The sequence below is a fragment of the Sylvia atricapilla genome, chromosome 11, assembly GCF_009819655.1.
Source record: "Sylvia atricapilla isolate bSylAtr1 chromosome 11, bSylAtr1.pri, whole genome shotgun sequence".
In the NCBI taxonomy this organism is placed as follows: Eukaryota; Metazoa; Chordata; class Aves; order Passeriformes; family Sylviidae; genus Sylvia; species Sylvia atricapilla.
Window position 1 is genome coordinate 11,237,864 of NC_089150.1, and position 25,331 is coordinate 11,263,194.

The following is a 25,331-nucleotide window of genomic DNA, read 5'->3' on the forward strand; positions in this document are numbered from 1 at the left end:
CCCATTGTCCCCAGCCCACTGTCCTTCTCCATTACCAGTTACTCTTCCAGGTGTGCCTGACATCATAATCATTGATCTGATGCTTATCAGCTTGTTCATCCAGGAAATCAAACATGTATTTGATGGCAAGGGGCAGCGCACTCCCACGGTGAGCTGTGCTAAAGATGGTCTCAAACAGGTCATCCACAAATTTCTGCAGGGTGCCCTGGGGAGAAGAAAGAGAAAAGGGCTGCTCAGCAACACCCTGGGCCAGCAGAGAGGTGAGTCTTTAACTAACGGTTAACCTCTAAATCAAGTTCACTTCTATTCTTACACCTGAAAGAGCAGCACAGTAGTCTGTGTAACCCTACTGGTTCTCAGTGGTTTATACTGGGAAACAGACACTGCAGTGATGACATATATCCTTCACTGTATGATCTGGCATGCTGAAAGTATCCCAAAAAAAACACCATACAAAACAAAAGTGTTGTGTGTGCTGAAGGAAGTGGAACATGCTGCAATGCCAAATGCCTGGGGTAATGACCCTTCCCACAATCACCAGTTCTGCAATTTTATCCCAAACACCGAAGAGGCACCTATCCCAGGGCATCTCTGCTTTGCAGACCAGCAGCTGCTCAAGGATACAGGGAACAGTAAAAACACCAAAAGGTGCAAAAAAGCAAATAGGAAAATCCACTCAGGGGATATTCACTGATGGCTTCAACACACAAACCCTTCACCTCCAGCTCAGAGAAGAGACCAAATGAGGACCTCTTCCTGTGCTAGAGCAGGAAGCAAACATAAAAGCAGTGCTTACCACATTTGGACAACCCAAACCGCTACCCTTTCCCACTCAGATTTCAAAAGCCAGGCATCAGCTCTGGGTCTCTGGGCCATACCTTGGTGGCTAGCAGACGGGTCAGGTAGATCTCCGAGACCATCTTGCTGCCCCGGTCACCCTCTCGCTGGTCCATGTGGTCGTGGTTTTTCACCAGATGCCAGAGCTTGGTGCCACTCTCCAGGTCAGGGGTGATCATGGGGGTCCGTGAGCGCAGGCTGTCAGGGCTGCTGGCTGTCCTCAGCATGCTCTCTGCAAGCACAGGGGGATGCTCCTACTCTGCCACCTTTGCCTCACCACCAACCTCATCATTCCCTTTACCTCCACAGGGGCTTTGGGATTCAGCCTCTGCAGCCACCATGAATTGGGAGCTCTGCTGAGACCATCCTCACCGCCTGCTGGGCCGCATGCAAGCTTGGCTGATGTACAGGGGTCAAGACAACCATGGAAGGAATTCTGCAGAGCCTGTCCTGCTCCCAGCATGCAAGTGCCAGGATCACAGATGCTTCCTGTGCCAGTCTGAGCTGATCACACTATTCCCTTCCAAACCAAGGCTGAAGTACACCTGCCAGCATGTTCGTGGGAGTCTTCAACTCTGCTCTTTTAAGTGCTAAGTGCCTCTGTGCTCATTTTAATTAGATTTCAGGGGAATAAAAGGGAAAGGATCTCTTAACAGCAGCCATCTAACATTTGCCTTTTTCCCCTGAGTCCAACACACTGCAAAGAAAGATGGCTCTGAGGGCACCTGCTCCCTCTCCAGCATTAGAATAAATACCATCGTGCAGGAGAGCTGGCAGTTTGGAGGACTTTGTTCACATGAGTTACAATTATATCACTTGCCCTGTGCCTTGGTCCACATGCCCAGCCCAGTGCCACCTCCCCTGCCAGCCCAGAGAAGGATGTCCATGTGCACTCACCATATCTGCTGAGAGACTTGGTGAAGGTGGAGGAGTTGGAGATGTTGTATGCTGAGTTCTGCTTCGGCACCAGGGCAACTGAGGAGCCGTCCGTCACCTGCGGGCAGAAATGGGCTGAGCAGGCTGCCACACCAGAGGCACAGGGGGAACAGCCCCAGCACGGGGAGAAACCAGCCCCAGAGGGATGCAGTGACACAGCCACCACCCCAGGAACATCATCTCCAGCAAAGGAGCCTGACATATCTCTGTGACCACTGGGAAGAGGCAGAACAGGAACACACCTGAACACCAGAAAGCTCAGCATGAAAATGGCAAAGTAAGGTCAGAATGGGAAACAGCCTCTATGAACCCTGGAAACACCCCATTTAAAAGGACCATAAACATGAGGTGCAGGCAGGAAAGTGACTGCACACCTCCTAGTCATGGCCCTATAGAGCTGAGCCCAGATCCTGACCAAGCTGAGGAGGGAGAAAAGATGCTCAAGCTCAAAGCAGCTGGTGACTGCTCAATGTTCTTCATCATGGACAGCCTTACCTGGTAGTGGGCCAGGGTGTTCAGCCTCTTCCAGTCATTGTCAATCTTTGTGGTGACATCTTCATCCTGCAGTATGATGCGGGCCATCCTGCCTTGCCGCCACTCTGTCCCCAGGAGGGAGAAGGGCTCGTAGTTAGTGGATGATAGGAGCACAAAGCTAAGACAAGGGTAGGAGCACAGTCCCAAGGCATCAACTTAAGAGGCCTCCAACCCCTCTCTGAGCCCCAGGGCTGATGATTATCAATGTGCTGGACATATCCAAGCACTCAGGGAAAGACAGTATCAGCTTGACCCTGATGACTGTTACCTTTGCTCCTCTCCATTCCCCTGACCCCTCTTTAAGAACAGGACTATTAACACTGCTCTCAACTATTGCTGGCCTTCTTGAATCTCAAGACACCTCAAGCCTGCAATTCAGACCCCAGAAGAGTCAACGGGGTTCTTCTCCCCACCCCCTCTACTGGAAGGATCCACACTCTCCTGCCAGGGCTCCCCACACACAGTCAGTGCCACCAGCATGGCAAAAGTGGACTGAACAAGCACAAATATGCTTCTGTAGGATATGGTGATTTTCCTGCCCTGCACAGGTTTATTGGTACTTCTGCTCTTAGTCACATCCCTGTTCCCCACAGGGAAGTGCTTTGGACTCTTACCCAGGTCCATGTCTCCGGCTTTGGGTCGCTGGGAATAGGGCACACCCTTGTACACAGCATCCAGCAGCTTCTCCTTCACCTGTGTGATGGTGTCGCAGTTCAGCACCTTGACAGGGATCTCTGGGGCGTTCTCATTCTCAGGGTTCACGCAGTTGAGGGTCTGCACAGGGTCAGAAAGGGTTGTGTGAGAGGCTGGGACACACTGGCTACAAAGGCAGGTCCAAGGACACAAGGCTACAGCTGTCTGCAGGCCATGTCTTTTCACCTCCTGAGCTCCTGTGGAGTTGTAGCCACATGGCACATTCCTGCTCCTCTTTCCCCACCCCTCCCTGCACTCTCAAACCTCCAATTTCTGGAAAGAAAGCACGGTGTCAGTGAAGAAATCTTGGGCCAGCAAACCATGCCTAGTGCACCAAAGCCTGTTGAGAACAAGCAATGACCAGGCACACTCCACTTCCATCCCAAACCATCCCTGTGGAGACTGAGCTGCAGATGAAGAACCAGCTGCAGGCTCAGCCAAGGAAAGGGTCTGGCTTATCATTTATCTGGACAGATTACATGGCTCAGAAGTAAGAGGAGAAGTCTCTCTCCAACTCGTGCAGTAACCTCAAAGCTCTAGCTTTGATCCCCACTGAACACGAGCTATGGGTTGCTCCATATAGCGCAAGCTCAAGAGCATCTCTCACCCAAATCTACCATTGCCAGGGGTTTGCTTGGAAAGATACGGAGCAGGATTCAGCTCATGCTTGGCTTCCTTGGGTCCATGGCAAGAGCAAACCTTGCCAAGGGAAGGCCCTGCTTCTGACCTTGTCTGAGATGGGCCCCACTCAGACAGGGTAAAAGCCACCCCAGGAATGCTGGAAAGAAAAACAGACAAAACTCTGTCTGAAAGTATTTTGTGTGCCTCCAAGATCTTGTTAATTAGCTGGACCTGGCAGTCCTGGCAAGCATCAGTACCACTGAGGCTTCTGCTTGCACTAACCAGCATTTTGTAGTCAATCTGCTGCCGGATGAGCTTGTCCTCGCTGAGGGAGTAGCGAGCCTCTCCTGTGATGGCATCAATGGGTCCCTTCTCCATCTGCTGCTTGATGGCACAGTAGAGCATGAAAAGTGGTTCTCCAGCACATTCCTGTGGGACACAGGAGAGAGGAGTTAGAAAGTGCCAGGCACCAGCTTTGCCTTTCAAGAACCACCACCACATCAGAAGTCTCCTGTGGCCCTACAGCATCAATCCCCACACACGGCATTATAAAGAGTCTCCATCCCTTGCTCAAGACTGCAAGGAAAGGAGTCAACAGTAAAATTAATCCTGTGAAGGAACCTGCTCTCTCCTTCCAAGCCCACTGGAAGGTGTTTATCAACCTGCAAGATTCCCAGAGCTTTGAGACACTTCCGGGTGAATTCTGCTCATTCTGGAAGCCAAAAATGAGCTAAAAAGGGTAAATTCACATCTACTGTAGAGCAGATCTGGGAACATTGAGTATGGGATACAGTCTACGTCTTTTGCACTGCTCCAGACAAGAGAAGCATCTGAGGACTGGAAAGGGCATGCTGCAGTGGAACAGCCTGGGAGCTCTTGCCCAGATATCACAATGCAGTTCTGACATCTGCCAGGAGCCCAGTCTCACATGAGAGTATGTCAAAAGAGGTTTCTCCAAATGACAACCAGACACAGCCAGACCCATTGGAAAGGAAAAGCAAGGGAGGAGCCCATAGACAACACTACTCTGAGTCTCCAGGTGATGGAGGGGACCAAGCAATGAGGTTTCCTGCATTTAAACAGTTTGCAACCTACAGATCTCCACTGCCAAAGTCTTGTAGTCAGAGCCAGCTTTATCTACCAGACAGAGCCACATCAGCAACTATCTCATGCATGTGAGGAAGGGAAATGGAAACTGGACCAGCACTTCTCCCTAAAACATACTGGATGCTGGATTTGTGAACACTAAAGGACCTGCCAAGGTTGGAAGCACCAACCAGCCTGGAGCCAGGATTTGGCAGAGCGGGACTGGGAGTGGACAACCGTTCACAACCCAGGGCCCAAACATGTTGCCTGAGCTGCATCCCAGTGAGCCCTTCCAGATACAGGCGTTGGCCCTAAGGAAGAAAAAAGAGTACAATGGGAACAGAGAGGATGGAGAGAAGTCCCAGCAGATTTTACCCCACTAGCCCTCTCCCTCCCTCCCGGCCGCCTCACAAATAAATTGTACTTTGGTTCAAAGTGCGGCTGCTCTCCCTGTCACCATATGCTGTTAGCATCTCGTTAGCATCTGCAGTAATTAAAGAGACAGCTGCTAACGAGCAGGAACAGGCATACATCATCCCCAGACCTTCCGACAACACGCCTGTCTTTGAAATTATGTTTCATTTGCAAACTTGGCTTCATTAAGTCAGCTTGGAAAAGTGAGAGACCCAAGTGGGTGCTAGGCTGCACATCACTGGCTGCCTGGCAAGGCAAGGATGGCTGCAGAGTGGTGAGAGCCCAAGGGGTCCCAGAGCACCCCAAGCCTACCCCTCTGGTTCTGGTGGAAATACCTAAGCTCCCTTTTTGAATTGCCTGCAAAATCTCCTTGTGAAAATCCCAAGTCTGTGGAAGTGGTACGGATGAGGACAGCCTGCAGCACGACTCTTGCTTCTATCTGCCATGCTACAGTCTCAGCCCACAGCTTTCACCTCTCCAGTAAGGCATGGCTGCTGTGCCCACATCTACAGCTCTGCAACCCACCTCTAGGGGTTCACACCAAGAAAGGTGGGCTCACAGTCTTTCCTACACTGGCTTCTCTGTCTGTTCTTAGTGTGGTTTCTACCCTTAAAATGCAATGCCTCACTCCCAGTCTCACTCTCCCCACCAGCTCTTGAAGACCAGGGCCAAGGTGCTGCTGTGGGTCACAGCTCACTGGGATACTGCAGATGAGGATGTTTAGGGATCATCTTTGACAGAGACCAACAAAATGAACAAAGAAACTAGTGCTGGGCAGTTGACTCGAAATGAGCTCCATCAGATGAAATATAGAAGGGGACCACTGAGGTGTGGCCAGGTGATCTCTTAGGTTTATGAAGGGCAGCCCGTCCCCCAGATGTGACTGTGTCCACCCTGCCAGCCCTTATACAGTTTGCTCACCTCTGGGGACCTGACTGAGGGGAGCTTTGGTGGCTCTCCATGGGAGCTGAGTTGGAGGAGGACAGCTGCAGACACCCTGTGCATGCCCATGTTGATATGTTGGGAGCAGGCTGAGACAAGCCAGCTAATTCCCAAACTATCTTACTGACTAGATCTAGCTCATCAGGCACCTAATACTGTGCATTTTTCAGCACTTGTCTCGATTTATCCATCTCCCTTTCCCTGAGGTGTCTCATTAAGAGTCTGATAAATATTACTACAGGGTCCTCCTGAAAGCCTCTGCTGGTTCCCCACGCTGCTGGCCCTAGGCACGAGGGGCTGTCCTGTGCCTGTCCCCATCCCTCACTCCAGTGTATCCTACCCTACTCAGGGCAGATTTGCTGAAAGCTGATCCAGAAGCTAGGCATGTGGCTGTCTGCATCATTTTCATGCACAAGTACTGCACTCTGGGGCACTTTCCCTGCTGGCAAGCCGTCTGCTGTTATACTCTCCATCTACTCCAATAGCCTTCTCCTGCTTTTGCTACCACCTGTGATCCTCACTGTCCAGAGACAGGCAAGAACAGCCCCGTGGGTCTCCTCTGATGGGACCAACCCAGAAGAGGGCATAAGCACATCCTCAAGTCTCTTCCAGTTTAACTCAAGTGACTCAAGCAGCGGAGTTTCAACCACTTCTGAAGGAGATGAATCCCAGCGTAACAAATTTCACACCCAGGAAGTTCATCCATGCCCTCCGTGTATTTTTCTCCTGTAATGGTGCACGTAGATCAGACTTTTCTCCTGCTGCTACCACCCAGAGCCTGGAGGTGTTTTCCCAGGCCTAAGCCGTGGTGTAGCCAAGAACTTCTTTATGATGAGGCATTGCCCTGGTTCCACCATCCCCACACCTCTCATCTGCTACTCCTTATCCTCAGACCTGCTCCACAACTGGTGATGTGCCCAGAAGCCTCTCTGAAAGGGGACAAGGATAGATGCAGAACACTGGTGGTGCATGAGCTAATCCAAAGTAGCTACTGAACACTGCCTAGTCCAGCCAGGGACAGGTCAAGGATGTCAGGTCACACACACAAATACAATGTCCACAAACACTGCTGTGGGTGTTTGTAGGCTGTGCACTGCACTGTGCTCAGCCAAAGCATAATCCTGTTCACTTCAACGAGTCTTGGAGGAGTTTATCCACAAGGAGAGCTACTCCTGCCTGTCCCACCAAATTCACAGAGCTCCAAGAGTCTTCTGCCAGCATTCTACCTGATCCCACTGGGCACTGCTGATGCAAAAGGCCCTGCTGGACAAAGCCCTGGCACAAAGGGGCAGTGGGAGGTTTGACATCTCCCTGTAACCAGCACAGCTCTTTTCCTCTCCCACATCAGCAAGCTAGATAGATTTTTATAGATACAGGCTGTTCCTCGACAGAGGCAAAAAGCCAAGTGCGCGTAAGTGATATTATAAATCACCTCTCGTTGACGATCACTTGAGTTCTGCTGAGACTCCTGCTTGCTCTCATCTCTTGGCTGGAAATAGTTCAAACCCTATTTATCTTAATGAGGGACAAAATCCCAGGAAAACAGCTGTGTGCCACTCAGTCTCACTGCACCGACACCAGGCAGGATCCCAAGAAACAGCCCTGCTGCCTGACAAACCAGCGGCAGGACTGCAGGCGCCGTTCACACATCAGAGTCTTCCCAAAGTTGCAGCAGGACTGAGCCTGGGGTCCACACACTCCAGGTGCTGCTGTGTCATCTGCATGGAAACTGGTGCAGCTCTAGCAAGTGGAAGCACTGGTGCTGATGGAATAAATGTTCTCAATATGGGTAGAAGCACCAGTGGTATAAATAGAGCTTACACTGTGGCATCCTCTTCTGCTACCCCAATGAAATTGGAAAGAGGTGAATTCCAGCTAAAAGGCTCTGCAGTCTCACGCAGGTGCAGTGGAGAGCTCTGTCCCTGGCTGTCAACAAGCCCCTCAAGGCATCCATTCCCACCAGGCACCTTTGGTAGGGGAAGCAGCAGCAGAAGTGGAGATGCCTGCAGGAAACAATTCCCCTACCACAGAACCTCAGTATTGGAGAGATGAAGGAAAAGCACTGGCATTACATGAAGAGTGCAACTCATCAAACTACAGCTCAAAGGGGCAGAAACAGCCCCCGTCACAGCCATGCCTACAGAAGGATCATCTCTCAGGGCTTTTTCTTCCTGAGTTACAGAAGCAAAGGCAAGAAGAGAGGAATGGGGACCACTCCAAGACTCAGCTGAGTTTCTTCAGACTTATCTTTCCTCAGGGCACCATTGTTAAAATCTCAAACCCACTACGCATTAAGCAATCCCTATCTGGATTTCATTTCCCAATTGCAGTTATTTCCCAAAAAGGAGACCAGAAGCGCATCTCAGAAAACCAGGATGGAAACTGAGATCTGGGAATCAATCTCTGCTCTGGGAGGGAGCAGCAATGCTGAAGAGCATGTCAGCTTGGGTTTTGGGTATCATGCTCCCTGGCCCAGCAAGGCAGGAACCATCTCCCTGACCACACAGGGTTGCTATCCCTTCCCAAACTCACCTTCAGAAACTTGTACAGCAGAAACGTGAACCAATTTGTCAGCATCTTCTCTGCCACTGACTCCGTTCTGTAGGGGAAGGTAGAGAGCAAAGCCATCAGCAGAGAATATTAAAGGTCTCTGATCTCACCCACTGCCCCACCTCACCCTTCGACTGTAGCTAAATTATTTTTTGCTTTAAAAGGCTTCATCTGGAAATGAGACTCAAAGCAAGGGGCACAAGCAGACAGCACAAGCTCTGCTGGAAAGCCTGTCCTTCATCAGACCCCCCCAGGAGAGAAAAGCAAATGGGTCCCCAGTGTATTTGGAGAATTGCAACAAGTCAAGCTCAACCTTGTCCCACTGGGGGTCTCACCATGGGATGCGAAGCTTTCTGCTTCTCCCTGGTACCTTCTATTTCAATGAACTTTGTTTCTCCTACAACATTCCATTGGAACCAGGGAGCTCTCTCCACAGGATTGGATGAAGCACCTAAGCCAAGCACAATGTCCCCAAACCTACCCCAAGCCTCCCAGTTAAAGTACAGCCTGAAAGAAGGGCTGAGGTTGCAAGGCAAAGACAGATCTAGCTGTCCCTTCCCCATGTGGGAGCTGCTGTTGCCTTCTGGTCCTGCAGTGCACTCAGTACTGCCACTGCCCTGGCACTACTGGTGATATGGGTCTTCCCTGCAACCCCTAAAGCAGCCCTTGATCTCTAAAGGATCAAAGTCCAGGCCCCATAGTAGAGTAAGAGTCACCTACCACCACCAGTCCACTGGTACATGGCCTTGGTTAAAGACCAGATTTAGGTCTGCAAGCTTTGACTCAAATGTGGTTTTGATCAAACTTATTCTCACTACTAATTCAGCTGAAAACAAGGGGATTAAAGAAGGAGAAAGTAAGAGCACTGGTTGGAAGCTTAACCTGTTTTCCATGTACTTTTGGAACACAGACACTCTGCCAGACTTGGAATTTAACCCTTCCATGCCTGCATGGTGAAGTTTAGAGTTGCTGTGTGTCTCCCTGGAGTGGGGTGGTGATGAAGGAATTTGCAAGTGTACAGTGCTGCACCCACTTGCTCCAAAAGAAACTTAAAAACGGAGCTATGCCTCTCATCTTTTGGATATGCAGTTAAAGGAAGCAGCCAAAGCTGCCTTGAGAAAACCTACATATACCCCTAGTTTCCTAAAGCACAGTTCAAATCCAGATGCAATTGTGCTCCAAAGCAGCATAGCAGGGAAGGTCCAGAGAGTTGCCTGTGTCTGCTGTAGACCATGCACAAGAAGGAGAGCAAAATTCCTCAGGACAGGTGTGAAACGTGGTGGGTCTGCATAGAATGAGGGACCTTGGGGTGCTGGTACTGCAGCCAGGATGTGCCACACCAGCAGAGAGAGGAACACAGAGGCATGGAGGGAGCTGAGGGTGACACCAGACCCTGGTGAACCCTGCAGCCCTACAGGGGCAGCTTAACATGCCTGTTTCTGCACCACACCTTATCTCTCTGCCATAGGATTAAAACTCTCCTTAACATGTCCATTATTTTTAACATGGCCTTCACTCCTTCTAAAATCTTCAGCTTATCCACTCATTAATTATCAGATCAGGCACTTGCAAATGCAGACGGTCCTGGATGCACAGGCAATACAAATAACTTCAGGGATGTGCGTGCATTCCTCTGGCACCAGGGAAACAAATACAAACAGTTGACCCAAGAAACAAAATCCAGAAAGAACCAAAATGTTAGAGCCACCAGAAGGAGTCCTACTGCCCAATTTTATGCACTGCCCAACCGCAATGCCTTGCCCAGCAGATGAGCCAGGAGCAGCTCCCAAAGACCAGATGGCTGGGGCAGGAAATCCACTTTCTCAGAGTTTATTAAAGCTGACTTGGTGTCATATGGTCCCTTCCAAGGTTTTCTCTTGTGCTAATGGGGCTTAGCCCTTTTTGCCCTCCCTGGAATATCACAGCCCTCCTTAAACCATCTGAGAACAGCATTACCTGAGCCTTCAGGGTGCCCCCACCAGGTAAGAATAATCCACCACAGGGAACAGAAAAAGGGAGAAGAGAAGGGACATGGAGAGAAAGCCAAGGGAGAAGTGGACTGCAGCTATTCAGCAGACATCCTCCCTGGCCCCAGAAAGGACCTGCCAAGCCCATAATGCTAATCTGAAGTGCCACCACTCAAGCTCTGGCAGATGTTTGTCTTTATCCATGATCGAGCCAGATGCCACAGCAATGGGGGGATTATCCAACAGCCAAATAAATAAATAACAGCTCTCCCCAGTTAGATCAACGCTAATCCAGTTGCCTTGGGCAGTAAGCACACTCTCACACCCAACAGCAAGGCTAATCAAACACACAGAGAAGCACAGCTCTCAGCACCACTCTCTCTGCATTGTGGCTTCAAGAACAGTGTCTCTTTGTTAAATATCACTCAGGGAGGCACAAACAAGGTTCTGGCCACGGGACTTATCGCTGTCCTAACTGCAATGGCCCCCAGCCATGTGGCTGGGGACTGGCAGTCTTTGGGCATTGGTGCAGGTTGGGCTCTGCCCCTGTGCTGCTGCCACAGCTCAGTCACTGCTGCTGCCGGCCTCCTCATGATGCCTTTTATTTATATTTTATTGATTTACTTCAGGGCTGGAAATGCATTCTAAATATTTCAGTGAAACCTGGTGTTATGGAAGAACACTTGGAAAAGAAGAGCCTAAGAATGCAGTCAGGGGAGAGGGATGGGGAACAGTGGTTGGCACCTCCAAGACCCACCCCACTCCCAGACAGCCATCATCTGCACAACACACCCCCTCTGAAACACTGCTAATGAGATACTTTGAGACATTAAGGGCACCCTTGTAATGTGATAAATGAAGCAGAGAGTAAGAAAGCAACATGCCTAACGAGATGAGCAACACGGATGTAACTGGGACCAGCTCACATCTGGGTCTTCTCCAGGTGTTTCCCCAGGGCCAAGCATACAAAACCTGACAGGCTGTCCAGTCCGGCCATGCCATGAACATCAGCTGATCTTTGAAAGAAGCCCTGGGTTTCTTCAGCCTTTCTGGTGATATGCCAGCCCTGTGCCTCTCAGCCACCCTTGCATCTCTGCCGAAGGCTGGTGGCACCAGGCTGCTGGAGGTGGGGATGGCGAGGCACCGCACAGCATGCAAAGGGAGAAGGTGGCACGGAGAGCCTCGAGCTGAACCAGTGGAGCTTATTAATAGTTTTTGTTCAGGACTTGGTGTATCTTTCAATATTCATCAGCCTGTGATGAAGGAGAGCTCAGAGCTATCGTTAAATATTGATGGGGCAGGCAGACTCACGGCAGGCCTTGGCAGGCTGCCTCCTGCTTGCACTTCCCCTGGCCCCAGTGAGACTCCCAGCTTGCAGAGATCTGAGTGACTTTCCCAGGAAAACCCCCATGTGACGGGCAAGGCAGGTAAGCCCTGAGGAGACAGCAGGGAAAGGAGGACGCCTGCCTGCTGCCAGCCCACAGAGGCACCCACATAGCCACCAGTCAAGGCAAGAGCTGCCTCACATGCCAAGACATGCAAGGGACCACCTGGTCCCCTTCCCTTCTCCAGGTGACCTACAGCAACACACCACAGCACCTGACACCAGCCTGTACCCTACCTGCACCAACCTGCACAGCTGGTGAGCACCTTGCTCTCTCCTTCCCAGGCAGCATGAGCCCACACAGGCCAAACTGGAGTGAGAGCATTCCACGGGTGCTCCTGAGTTGGCTGGGGCCACACTGTCCTATATCCCTCTCATACTTGCACACAGACAAGCAAGGAAATGCTTGACCACAGACTCAGTGCTCACACTGCCACAGCCAACACCAAAGCCACCACTGGTGGCAAACCCAAAGAAAACCAGCTCATGTCACTGTGCTCAGAAGTGCCTTGGGCATGTGGAGCATGACCCACAGCTCCAACCTCTCGGGGGGAAACTCACCTCCGCAAGAGCAGCTTGGGGTGGTTCTTGCTTTCCAAGTTCTTCTCAATAAGGTCGGACAGGAGCTGTTTGAGCACCCCTGTGGCATACTCCATCTCACCCTGCAGTGCTGTCATGATGAGCGAGGCCACATTGCCACGGTCGCGCATGGAGAAGCTCCGCTGGGCCTCCAGAGTACGGATGAAGGTCAGCAAGAAGTGCTTCTTGTTCAGGAGCTGACCAAAGAGGGTCAAGGACTTCTCCACATTAGCCTGAACCTGCAAGGACAGAGCAAACCTGAGAGACAGGCATGATGGGGAGGGTGACAAGAAGGTGGTTGGACTGATCCACATCCTGAATTCACCCTCAATCCCACAAAAGGAAATGATGAAAAAGGGTCAAAAAGCAGCTGGACTAGGTCTCTCCCTACTACCAAGCTTCCTCTTTGGTGATCAGTATCAGTTCCCTCAGAAGAGTTATGCAGTTTGTAAAATCCCAGCATCAGTCTAACAGTCTCAGGGCATCAATGTGTATATATATGTCTATATAGACACACCCTTCCATACAAAGACTCTCTCCATTTGTGTGCAGACACATAAACACACTTCCCTCCCATAAACAAACACTCCTTCTCTCCCAAGCACACACACAAATTATAATTTTCAATTTCGGCTAACAAGCAGCTCAATTCCCACCTAAGTCACTGCAACATGCACTTTGGGTATTACACAGAAAGCAAATAAAGCCGCAGCCTTGAGCTCCACCAGCAGCAAACTCACCTGGTTTGGGAGGGATAGATTTCAGATAGGGAAATAGTAGCAGAAATCTGGCTCTGTCTCACTGCAGACACACCCTAAAACAGTCCCTTTACTCATGAGACATTTGAAGCTGTATTTCTGGCCATATTTGGCCATGTAGAACCCAGCAAGGACTGGCTCAGATGCTTTCACACCTTCACTACCATCAGCAGCCCAGCTCTGGCCAGCCCTTACCACATTTGTTATCAGAAATCAGTATTTTTACAACACACCATTTTTCCATTAGAAAAGATGGTTTCCTCTGAATAAAAGCCCTCCTGTGGTAAAACATAATTTTCTTCTTTAAATCTCCCCCTTGTCTTCCTGATTGGGTGAATGAGCATTAAATTTCACTTCATGCTGGTATTTGGAGACAAAACAACATTTTTTATTTCAAAACACCAACTCAAAGTGAAGAACAGAGTTTTGACACATCAAATCATTTCACTTCAATCAAAACTTTGGATTGGTGTCCCTCAGTTCAGTGAAATTCCTCGCAGTTCTAACTTCCCTCTACAAAATACTCTTTCCCGCTGGACAAAAACCCTCTTTTCCCACCAACTCCTTGTCAATTCCAAGCCCCCGTGTTCAATCTGCTGATCATTAGCAGAAATAAATGAACAATACTGAATTAAACATTTAATCAGGCTTAAATTCTCAAAAAGCAACCAGCCTCCCCCTAAACCCTGCAAAGGAAGGGAGCTGGTACCATGGATTAGCCTGTGCGTGAGCAGGCGCCGCTTCCTTCCGTCACTAGCAATAGCTAATGTTACACTCTGAGTAAAGACACAAATAAAAGCAAACCTGATTAAATTATATGAGGCTTACACAACTCTAGTTGCTTTATTTAATCTCTTTTGGGCTTTTTTTTTCCCCCTTTATAAATTTAACCCCTTGCTTCTCAGGCCAGACTGAGCTGGCGTGCTCTCTCAAGCAGGATGTTTTCAGTTAGGAGCTGGAAGTGGACAAAGTCCACTCAGCCTGCCACAGCAAATGCAAAATTCCTCCTCTGATACCCTTTTTGATACCCTTTCCACTTTCTCTCTTTAGGGAAGATCTTTAAGAGCAAGAGCAGAGGTGAGAGGAAAGCCAGGCATCTGCAGAGACAGGAAGGGCTGTGCCCCAGGGAGACTCACACGCCTGCTTTGGCTCTGAGCATCCGGAAACCTGAGCTGCAGGGGGAAATCCATGGAAAGAGGGTCCCCACCACCCTCCAGAGCTGGGATTAGGAGCTGGGGAAACAGAGCAGGCAGAAGGCCAGGGCCCACACCGTAGCCATGCTGCCGTACAACACCAGCACGTGCACTTGCAGTTGGTAAGAGCTTGTTGTGTTGTAATTAGTGACCGTGCATCTTGCACCAGGGCCAATTACTTCTCCTAAATGCATTGTGAAGCCCACGTCGACATTAATTACTGTGCTGGGTCAGCAGTGAGGGGAAGCGAAGGTCACACCCCTCCTTCCTCTAATCAAGAGTGGCCTCAGCAGCCCAGCACACAAGAAGCAATTGCTGTGCAATTGCATGCACTAAATTTTACAGAGGTAGGAAGGCCAGGAGAAGAGAAGGAGCTGGTTTGGGGAGCAGAGGAAGGATGCCAAGGATGAGTTCTCCATGGGGAAACAAAGCCAAGCAAGCAGGCGATGTCAGACAACCCTGCTAAAAACAAGTGACTGGTCAGGCATCAAACAAACCCAATTGAATAAAGCAAGTGCTGTAGAAAATGACAGCAGCAATGATATTAATATAAATATTGATATTAATGTCAGAGAGCACAGTAAGCATTTGGCAGCCAGTCCACATCTACGCCGACTGCCACGTGGAGAGATGCACCACGCCAGGCCAGCATCCAACCAAAGCACCTCTCCAGCCTGGGGGCACAGGGGCTTGTGCAGGGGCACATCCCCAGTATGAAACACTACAGAGACAGACAGACAGACAGACCCACACCTCCATCTCTTTCAGCACAGGATGGTCTTCTATGCCCGGGAAGAGAACCCGCATGGCGTAGGTGCGGTAATCCAGAAAGGGGATGCCAGCCCCATCCAGGTCATTGGTCAGCTCGTTGATGTCTGTCTGCAGCTCAGCAAAGGCTAGGGTTGGAAAAGCAGAATCAAACAACACATCCTGGAGTCTCAGCACACAGCCCCTCACAACATCCCCAGAACCCCATGGTGGACCCTCCCCAAGGCTCATTATTCTCATCATTCCTCCTCCGGGCAGGCTGTGATTGCTGTCCCCATCTCACAGATGGTGAAACTGAGCTGCAGAGTGTGGGGATGACATCCCCAGAACAAATGAAGTGGCAGATTTGGGAACAGAACTGCCAGGTCCCAGGGGGATCAAATCCCCCCTGCCCAGCACTTGCAGCCTCCCAGGGATGCTGGAGGCAGAGTGGAACAGCAAGGTTTGAAGAAAACCAGAGCTTCTTGGGGAAAACGTTAGCCTAAACCACAAGATTGCCCTCATTTCTTTTTGACCTAAATACTACTTGAGAGAAAAGCTTGAACACACCCACCCTGGAACCTCCCGATCCTAACAGAGGCAGCTGTGACTCCCAGGGGACACATGATCCAGGAGTGTCCTGAACCTTTAATTGCACCTACAGGGAAAAGCTGATGGGAGAAGAGCCCTGGAAATGCACCAGGGAAGGGGGTTGGGGTGGGGGGAGAAAATCCTCAGAAAAATCAAATTAACAGCACTTTAAAGCGAGCTGAAAGCCAGGCAGAGGACTGCAGGCTCGTCAGCCTGATGAGAAAAAACAAACCGTCAGCTTGAAAGGCGTGCTATCTTATCTGTAACTAGCGGGACTAGAAAAGAGAAAAGCCAGGGAAGAGATTGTGCCTTTTAATTAAAAGCAGATCCTTTTATCTGCCAGCTGTGGAAGACAAGACACCATCCCCTCCACCAGCTCCCTCCCCTCTCCCTGTCACCAGTGCCATCCACAGGCATGTGGAGGGATGGGGACTTGGGGGAGCAAAGGTTTGTCTTTCTTTTCCCTTTTTATTATCTTGTTTTCGGTGCCTGCTTCATTTGCAGCGTCCAGGCTGGTTGTGGCTGTGGCTGTGGCTGGCAGGGTCGGGGCCTCTGGAGCCAGCTCAGGGGGATAATGGGCAATTAGGTTTTATCACCAGTATCATACAAGGAATTCTGTCCAATTTCGCAGCATCTGTCTGTCACATAATGAGAGATCCACTGCCCACTCACAGGAAGCCTTCACTACACTGCTTGCTCTCTTTTCTCCCACTTGGAGAAATGGAGAAAAACTTCTTAACTGGAAAAATCCCCAAATCCCACCTAAAAAGAGTTCACTTCCACTGACAAAGCAGCTTTGCCCATTCCCTCTCAGAAAGGCAGTAAGGAAAGGGCAGGAGCATACTGAGCCTTGGAGCAGTAAGAAACACCCAAAGACGCCCATACTGATGAGGGGCTGCTCACCTTCTTTGCACTCCAGAGCCACCCGGGATTCCAGGTTGTCCATCTGCAGCTGGAGACGTTTCAGGGTGCGGTCAGCATCCCGGGACTTGCGCTTGTAGGCGATGAGGACAATGATGATGATGAGGAGGAGCAGGCCACCGCCGCCGCCGATCCCGATGATGGCGGGCAGGGTGAGCAGGCTGTCTGAGTAGATCTGCAGCGTCCCCGGCGAGAACTCGAACCCTCCAGCCTTGATCTGCACCACGGCGGGGGAAAAAATGGACCTGCTGTCAGGGAATACGTGCCACAGGTAGCACTCTCTGCTGTGCCCACCATGCTGGGAACTGGGACATGACCCCCAGCCCATGGCCTGAATGATGTGGAAAAATGCAGGTACGGCAGGGGCCGGTCCTGAGCAGTTCGAGGCACTTTAATGGCATGCAGCACACATGCTGCCAGTGCACGTGGAGCAGGCAGCTAGTTTGATGTCTCATTCAGACAACATTATGGTAACAGATGGGATGTAAAGCACGTTTCCCCAAGGATGGGGAGCCTGGAGAGGACTGTGCTGGGTCCCTCTTAACATGGCAGAGTCCTGGAGTGCGAGCACTGCTGCACTACAACCCCGCAAACAAAGGAACCTGCCTTGCAGCATGTGCCAGCACTGGGAGGCAGAGGTGGGAATCCCCCCCCTGCCTTGCACCCAGCACCAGCCAAGGCACAGTAACACTAAGCTGAATGTGCAGGAGGGTGACAAAGTATTTGGTCCTACCAAACATGTAATTAGGAAGAGGGATGCCTAGGAAGCAGGAAGATGACTCCTGAGGACACTCCTGCCCATACACCTACTGTCTGGTCCTCATTCAAGGACAAGCACACAGCAGGGCTGGTGCTGGGATAAAGACTGAAATTCTGAGACACATGAGGCACAAGGAGCAAAGGCACCAGTGTCAGCACTTACTGTGACTTTGTGCTGGCCAGTGAGGTTGGGGGACTCGCAGAGGAGCTGTGTCTCAGACACTGTGAGGGTGCAGGGAGTGTCTCCGATCAGCACCGTGTAGTTGAGGCGGGAGTTACCAGCAGCTGGAGGGAGCAGGTTCCTGCCCTTTGAGGGAACAAGAAATGAGACTGTCAGTTCTCGTGCAATGGGGAATGTTCAAAAAGACCCAACACATGGCAAAATCTTTGCTCCAGGAGAGACAAAATGCCACCTCCACAGAGGGACATGCCCCTACCTCTGCCCCCAGGTGCAGGCAGACTCTTTACCTTGAGGATGAGGGGAGAGCTGGGCTTTAGCTCCAGCATCCCTGTGGGGCTGAGTGGCTCAAAGACAGGGTCTGGATAGTAGACAAAATTGGTGGTGTTGATGATCAGCAGGGCCTGGACGTTATCCATGACAAAGCCGATTTCATCCGGGCGGTCACCAAGCTCTGGAGGGCTCCGCACAGGGTTGTCAATGGAGGGAGCATAGCACACCATGGTGGTGTCATTGTAGACGGTGCAGTTCTGCAGGGGGCATGGAATGAGGTCAGACCAACTCCCAGCAAGGTGGTCAGGATCAGAACCAACAAGGATCTCCTGAAAGCAGCAGCTCTCAGCACATGGTTTAGACTTGGAATCTCCTGTTCTCTTCTATCAACAGACATCACCTCCCACCCCAGGGCAGAGACAGACTCCTGTCTGAAACAGATGTGCAAGGGGTGGCAGGCAAGATGACACTGGGGATGGGCTCTTTCTGTCAATATCCTATGGATGGCCCACAAACTTCCCACCAGTTTTGAATGCTGAGATCTCAACCCTCTCCTGAAAGCACTTGGCTAGAGGCTCTGCAGAAAGACTGGTGCCTCTCTTTGGGGCAACAGCCCTCAGACCTCAGCCTCTCCAGACCATCACACCTGAAGGGCAAAGGGTGCACTTTCCGCCCTACGTTGTACACAGACAGCATCCCTCCTTCTTGTGCTCTGCCCCCAGCCCCAGCCAGCACCACTTACATTCTCCCTTTCAGAGCTGCTGTACTTTGCCCGGATCCTGGGCTCTTTGATGGTGGCCAGGTTGGTGCCAGTCACAGTCAGCAATGTCCCACCACTAGAGACATGGAGACAATGGGTTAGGAAAGGCAGGTTCCAGTTCTAGCAAGGAAGCAGCCCTCATCTCCATCCAGATGCCCATCTGCCCCAGCCTGGGTGAGTCACCATGTGCCAGGCATCTCTTATCCCACCCATAATATGGCTGGCAGGCCCTGGCACACAACAATGTCAAATCATTTCAGCTCTTCAGCTGACCCAAGGGCCAGCTAGAGATATAAAACCTGGTAATTAACAATGATATACCACCCTGTGTGCAGGGTTAGGGTCTGAAGACGGCTCTCAAGCTAAAGTCAACTCAGCATTCACAACAGGAAAGCATCCCAAGAGGTACGAGCTCCTTTCTGCCACCCTTTCTCCACCACAGAGGCGGTGGGTGACAGGAGAGGCTGAACTCTGCCAGGTTTTCTCCATGGCTTGGTGTTATAAGCCCCGTGGTTCCGGAGACCTCGGCCATGCCTCTGGGGAGCTTGCTCCTCATCAACAGCCTGGGGAAGGTTTCCCTTGGCACTAGCTCTTAATGGATTCCTTCGCCTCCTCTCCAGCCAATTCAAACCTTTTAGAAAAATATGTAAACATTTCAAAAAATCCCCCGATGGGAAATATTTTAATTTTATTTGCTGCCGCCAAATGTCAAGCTGAAATTAAGCAGATTCAAAGCACTCTCTGCTCTTGCCCCCTGCCAGGCTGAGCACTGTAGGCCAGGAGTTAGCACGGCCCTGGTGCCAAGCCATTGCTCACACTCCTCTTGCCACATCCCTGGAGTGCAGCCTGGCAGTTATCACAGCATGAGATGTGCACATCAGGAGCGGGAAATCCGTATAGAAAACAGGCCCCCATGCATCCTGCAAGCTCCCTGCAATTCACCTGTTGATGCTCCATTCAGGGTCAATCTTCTGGATGGTGGGGTCCTCTGTGTAGTTGTACTTCACCTCTGAGTTGCTCAGCTCTGCCCAGTTGATGTTGATGAGGATGGGGGAGCCTCCGGGGGTGTGCCCCGGGGGGGTCCTGCACCGAATCTCACGGGCGCTTCTCCTGGGGCAGAAATACACAACCTTGTCAGTGCCTGGGCAGGAGGGAAGCCAGGGCTGCCCGGGGAGCCCCCTGCTCCAGCCCCTCTCCCCTTCTGAAACAGGTGGGGGCTGAAGAGGAAAAAAAGAAAAAACAAAAATCCAAGAAATTAAACAAAAGGCAGCCGGGAAAGACTGAGCAGCTCCTGAGCATTCCCATCGTGCGGCGGCTGCAAACAGCAGCGATTAGGGCTGATAACCAGTAATTACCGCAGGAAAATATTTAAAGAGCCGCTCCATTATCATCCCTAATCTAAAAATTATCCACTTCATGCCTCAGGGCTTTGTGCTTTTAGAGAAAAATCTCTGTTCTTAGGGCTCTTCCTGCAGCCTCTGACACACAGAGGTTTCAAGAGGAGACACCTTTGACCACCCAGGGGGTTTGGCTCCCATGGTCCCTCCTGGCTTCCTAGCCCAGGCTTGTGGCTGCTGCTCTGTCTGGGGGTCCCACTGCCTTTGAAGGTGCCTGTTGCCCATCCTCCACCACCCTCTGTGCCCCTCACCATGAAAAAGCACAGGGCCGTCCCCCGATGGTCACAGAGACATTGCTGCCAGCATTGAGGTGGGTGCCTTCGATGGCAATCCAGGTACCACCAGAGAGAGGACCCCGGGCTGGGACAACACGAGAGAAAGTGGGCGTCTGTCAAAGGAAAAGGGCATCCCTGGAGTCAGACAGGCTGGGAACTGAAACCCACATCCCCAAGCAGCTTCAACCAGCTGACAGGGCCGCAGAGGAGAAGGACATGTGAGACAGCAGCCAGGCACAGTACTAAGGCCTGGCAGTGCCAGCAGGACAATTGAGGAGGCACAGCAGTGGCAGTCTTGGAGAAATTCAATCATCATGACTCAGTGCCTGACCAGATAATCCCTTCCTGCCCCTCAGGAAAATGATGCCCGGTTTTCCAACTCAGCCAGAAAACCCCCCAAAACCACCCAGCATCACCTCCCTTTCAAGGTGACAGACCTGTCCCCAGCATGGAGCTTACCACAAAGGTGAAGGTCTTGGGGGCTATGGCCCGATAGCTGGGCGTGCAGTCACGGATGCACACTTCTACCCGTGCCTCATGGACCTTACTCCAGCTGGCATTTCCGATTTCACACACAATCCTATGAGATAAGAGTAAGAAACTCAGTGTCCTGGTATCAAGACACTCCTGTGTGATGCAGGTCTCAGGAGCCAGCAGATGCATGAGAAACCAAGGTGGTGGCAGTTGACACTGCCAGCCCTCACAGAAGCTTCCCCAAAGCCTTTGAACTCTTCAACCATAACCTCCCTGCCAGTGCAGCCCAGTCAGCTCTATGTCTTTTGCAGCCAAGGGCAGCATTTGAACACCATCACTGCTGAATCCAACCCCCCTGAGGTGGAGCACACTCAGCCCTCCCCAGGCACTTACTGCTCAGCACTGATGTACTCGCTCTCGATGGGGGTGCAAGCCACTTTGCCCACTCGGACATTCGAGCGAACATCTTCAAACTTCAGGCCCAGGTTCTCACCAGTGATGGTCAGACGGGTCCCTCCTTGTCTGGGGCCAGTTTCAGGGAACAACTAGGAGAGAGCATGGTCTGTCACAAGGATGCAGAGCCACAGGGACACCTGCTCTCAGGCAGGCTGCAGCCAGGCAGCTGCAGGGTGGCTGTTAAAAGCAGCAAGGAGCAGACAGGTGATGAGAACTGCGAGCACATCTGTAAGTTGCCCACAGAGCATGAAAGACCTCCCCAGTGACAGCTATATCCACAAAATCCCCCCAGAAAAAAATCCAGGAGATATGAGATGTGTCCAAGCAGAGGGCTGGGATATGGACACCCTGCTGCAGACACAGCCATCTCCTAGGTGACAAGGACACAAGAGTTAAAGGAGACAAGGCAGCATCAGCCATGGCTCCAGCTGAACTGGCAAGGAAGCTCCTGGATGTGCCTGGCTTTTGGCCAGGTCCCAGGTGCCCAGGGATGAGATTCCCATGTCCAAGATGTCCTCAAAGGGCAAAGATCTCCAACAGATCCCTGCAGAGATGAAATGGCAGGCAGAGGGGAAATGTGTTTCTCTTCACCAGCAAATCCTTTGCTGAGGCCAGTTGGGAAGGGAGAGGACTCACCACAGCACCACACCTCATTCACCAGGATGATGCTCAATAAAGCAGACAGGTGTGGCCTGACAGACAGTGGCAGAATGAGAGATGAACAGAGATGTGGGCCCTGTTCCAAGGTATATGGGGATGCTGCCTCCAACCAGGCAATTACAGGCAGTTTTACATCAGTGATTGCTGGCCCCGAGGTCAAGCGCCCACCTGCAGCATTAACTGGGATGAATGGCAGAGCTGCATACCCTGGGTGGGCCCTGGGATACAGCTGGGTCCCCAGTGATACAAAGACACGGCAGAGGAGAAGGCAGCTGCAGGCAGCAGGAGATGGAGAGGGGAATACAAGCTGGGTCAGTCCAGGAAGCAACCACACCCTGACCAGGAGAAGAGATGGTTCTGTTGCAGGAGATGGTCTCCTCTGCTCTCCTGGCTGAGATCCCCTCTAGCACTAGCAGACACCTTTGCCTGCACTAAGCCCAGCTCTCGGACAGATCCAAGCCACCACCAAGCACGTGTAAGCTCTTTGCATTCTTGGCAAATCTGGGCAGCTGCAGCCCTGGGGCCTTAGCCAGATGGATCCTCCTCCTCGTGAAGGGCTCATTCCTGAACATCATCTCCACAGCAAGGAAAAGCAGATGAGCTGAGGGCGGGAAACATGCGGCAGTGGACAGTGTCCACATTTTCACCCCTGACGGACTGCATGGAGCCAGGGGCTGTTTCCACACAGTCCCACTACAGCCATTGCCACTGAGATTAACTTCTGCCCTTTGGATTCACACTGGGCTGGTGAACTTCAGCACACACAGACAGGAGCACCCAGTCCCATTCCACAAAGGCATCCTGCAGGACATGTCCCAGGCCAGCATCAGAGGTAGGACTGGTACCTGAGCCCTGGTCATGTCAAGGCATTTTTACACAGCAACAAAACCCTCCAGGGCTGTGGGGAACCACTGTTTGCCTAAACCTTGTTCAGCCCCATCCCAAGTCTGGAATTGGAGTTCATTCTGGCAGCTGCAGCCAGCATCAGGTTGGGTCTTCCTCTTAAAAAAGCTCTGGCAGGGTGGCTGGCAAGAAGCGGCTGTTTGTTTGGTGTTTCTAAATGAGTGCTAAAAGCTGCTCCGGCATGTTCAATTCCTCCTCCTCCTCCTCCGCAGCAAAGCTGGGAAGGGCCACACATTCGGGGAGGAAGGAGCCCGGGAATTAAATGACATTGTTGGCCACCCAGCACAGGGAGGTCACAGCTAAACAAGGTGTGTGGGAGGGGGGAGCTGCCAAGGAGAGCGATAGCTGCTCAACCCCCCCTTTCCCCCCTCCACCTCCAGACCCCTGGCCCCAACAAACAATGCTGCTTTTCTCCTAATTGGTTTCATAGGGTCCTTTTACATCAACAAGCAAACAGCTCCATCGGGGACCAGCAGCTGGCTTGTTCTCAGGTCCAGTAGCCACAGCATTGTCATGAGGTGCAGTCACCAAGGGGTACCTCCTTCCCAAGGGAAAGGATGTCACTCTGAGGGTCACAGGGAGCACTGAGCAAGATACCACAGAGGTTTGGAATGGGCTTGTCTCCACCACTGAACAATGGGTAAATGATTCTTCACCCTTGGGGTGGAGAATCATGGTCATCTCCCAGCCCCACCACCCAAGAAGACACCTGCACTCTGGGGAGCAGGGCAGAAGGAGGTTCCACCTCCTCACGAAGCCACAGTGGGAGACTTTTCTCCCCCATTGGCCTATGCTGCCCTCTCTGCACCAGGCTTTTCTCTGGACCATTTACAAGTGTGCCCACAGCCCAGATGTGGGACTGGGGTAGTGGGAGGCAGCAGGCAACAGGCAGGCTACAGGAGCAGCATCACAGCAACAGCTACTGCACATCCACACTGACTGCCAGTCCTCAGGGCACTAACGCAGAGCAGCGCCAAGGTCAAGCCCACCTGCTACCAGATCTGTTCCTGCTGCACCTGAATTACTGTAAAATTACATAATGATTCAGGGTGGGAGAGCTGTTACCATCAGCTCTGGACCAACTGCTGTTACCTATGCTGGGCACCGTCAGCTGCTGGGAATCTGCTGTGAGTGGTGTGTGTGTAAATGCCCGCAGCCCTGGTCACCTGAACACAAGAGGACAAGGGCACAGCCTACAGCGAGGCCACCCTGGCCATGACCTGCCTCACAGCATTCTCCACTCCCATCATCTGTAGGGGTCTGGATCTGAGAAGTTTAGCCTGAGCTCAGTGACAGAGAAGCCCTGCAGCTCTGCACACAACAGCAGACCTCCAGGTAGGGATGCAGGCTCTGAGGCTCAATCCCACTTCCTCAGGAATGGATCCCTTCTCCGGCCAGCACTCCACCAGCTCCAGACAACTCCAAAGGCAGTACTTCTTGCAGGCAGAGCTCTTTGCAGGCCAGGATATGCCCAGCAGGGCTATTCCCCCCTCTGCCACAGCTGTTCCCCCCACACGGCTGCCACCCAGCACACCACAGGGCTCATGCTTGTGAGAGACAGGCAGCAAGCACTGGGAAAAGCCAAGACTCTCATTTCCAGCCTCCATCAGATAAGGCACTGAAAACCAAACAGATCAGATCCTGTGCTAAGACTCCAGTAATTAACACCACAAAGCCCGGCCAGACGTGGGTTAGCAGAAGGTATCCAGCTGAAATACCCACCAGTCTCTCCCTGTGAACCTGGATCCCAGCCCAAGAGGCATGTGAATATTACTACACACAACCTTATAAGCAAAGGTTATAAAAGCTGTCAGAGAAATGGGAGGATAATGATGAACTACTGGCCCCAGTGCACATGGCAACACAAGAAGCGACCTAGAGCTTTCCTGGATCCCTCAGTCATGTACAGGAGGGGTTGAAATTTTGGAAATGGGCCAGAAAGCCCAGTGCATGGGGGTAGTGGGGAGAGGATTTTAGTCTTGGAAATGAAAGCGGTGACAAACACCACTCAAGTATTAAACACCCAAGTAGATTTGGCTGCTGTGAGCTGCCCCTGGAGAGCCCCACCCACATCCCCATCTCCATCCCCCACTGCAGCCCCTCGGCACATCCCCACCCACCCGTCCCCACGTACCTTGGTGATCTTGGGGTCGGTGCAGCGGCTGTTTCCCATGCTGGCGTGCATCCAGCTGTTCTCGTAGGCCAGGCAGTGCTGGCGCAGGGAGCAGCGCCGCTCCGACACGCACCAGCCGCACTCGAAGCGTGGGTCGGCCTTGAGGCACAGACCGCAGCTCTCCCGCAGCGCCGAGCACTTGTACAGATGGGCTGCAAGGGTAGGAGGAGGCTGGGGTCAGCACGGGCCCCCCCAGCCCATGGAAAAAGGTTTTGGGAGGAAAGGGCACCTGCTGTAGCCTCCTCCCACTGACTCCCAGTGGGACAAACC

General features: G+C 51.8%; 1 protein-coding gene across 1 annotated transcript in view; it reads right to left on the reverse strand.

Annotated features, from left to right (window-relative positions):
- The window catches only part of PLXNA1 (plexin A1), a 111,308-nt gene that overhangs the window by 8,548 nt on the left and 77,429 nt on the right, over window positions 1-25,331 (reverse strand). Inside the window, exons 12-29 of the mRNA XM_066326662.1 lie at window positions 25,023-25,213; window positions 21,263-21,414; window positions 20,855-20,975; window positions 20,372-20,508; window positions 19,666-19,833; window positions 18,706-18,799; window positions 17,981-18,220; window positions 17,676-17,819; window positions 16,736-16,970; window positions 15,248-15,390; window positions 12,526-12,782; window positions 8,596-8,662; window positions 3,904-4,050; window positions 2,922-3,081; window positions 2,269-2,372; window positions 1,735-1,831; window positions 879-1,069; window positions 36-205 (exon numbers count right to left, since the gene is read on the reverse strand). Of these exons, the coding sequence (XP_066182759.1) occupies window positions 36-205; window positions 879-1,069; window positions 1,735-1,831; window positions 2,269-2,372; window positions 2,922-3,081; window positions 3,904-4,050; window positions 8,596-8,662; window positions 12,526-12,782; window positions 15,248-15,390; window positions 16,736-16,970; window positions 17,676-17,819; window positions 17,981-18,220; window positions 18,706-18,799; window positions 19,666-19,833; window positions 20,372-20,508; window positions 20,855-20,975; window positions 21,263-21,414; window positions 25,023-25,213 (2,818 nt within the window). The remainder of the gene's footprint in view (window positions 1-35; window positions 206-878; window positions 1,070-1,734; window positions 1,832-2,268; window positions 2,373-2,921; window positions 3,082-3,903; window positions 4,051-8,595; window positions 8,663-12,525; window positions 12,783-15,247; window positions 15,391-16,735; window positions 16,971-17,675; window positions 17,820-17,980; window positions 18,221-18,705; window positions 18,800-19,665; window positions 19,834-20,371; window positions 20,509-20,854; window positions 20,976-21,262; window positions 21,415-25,022; window positions 25,214-25,331) is intronic.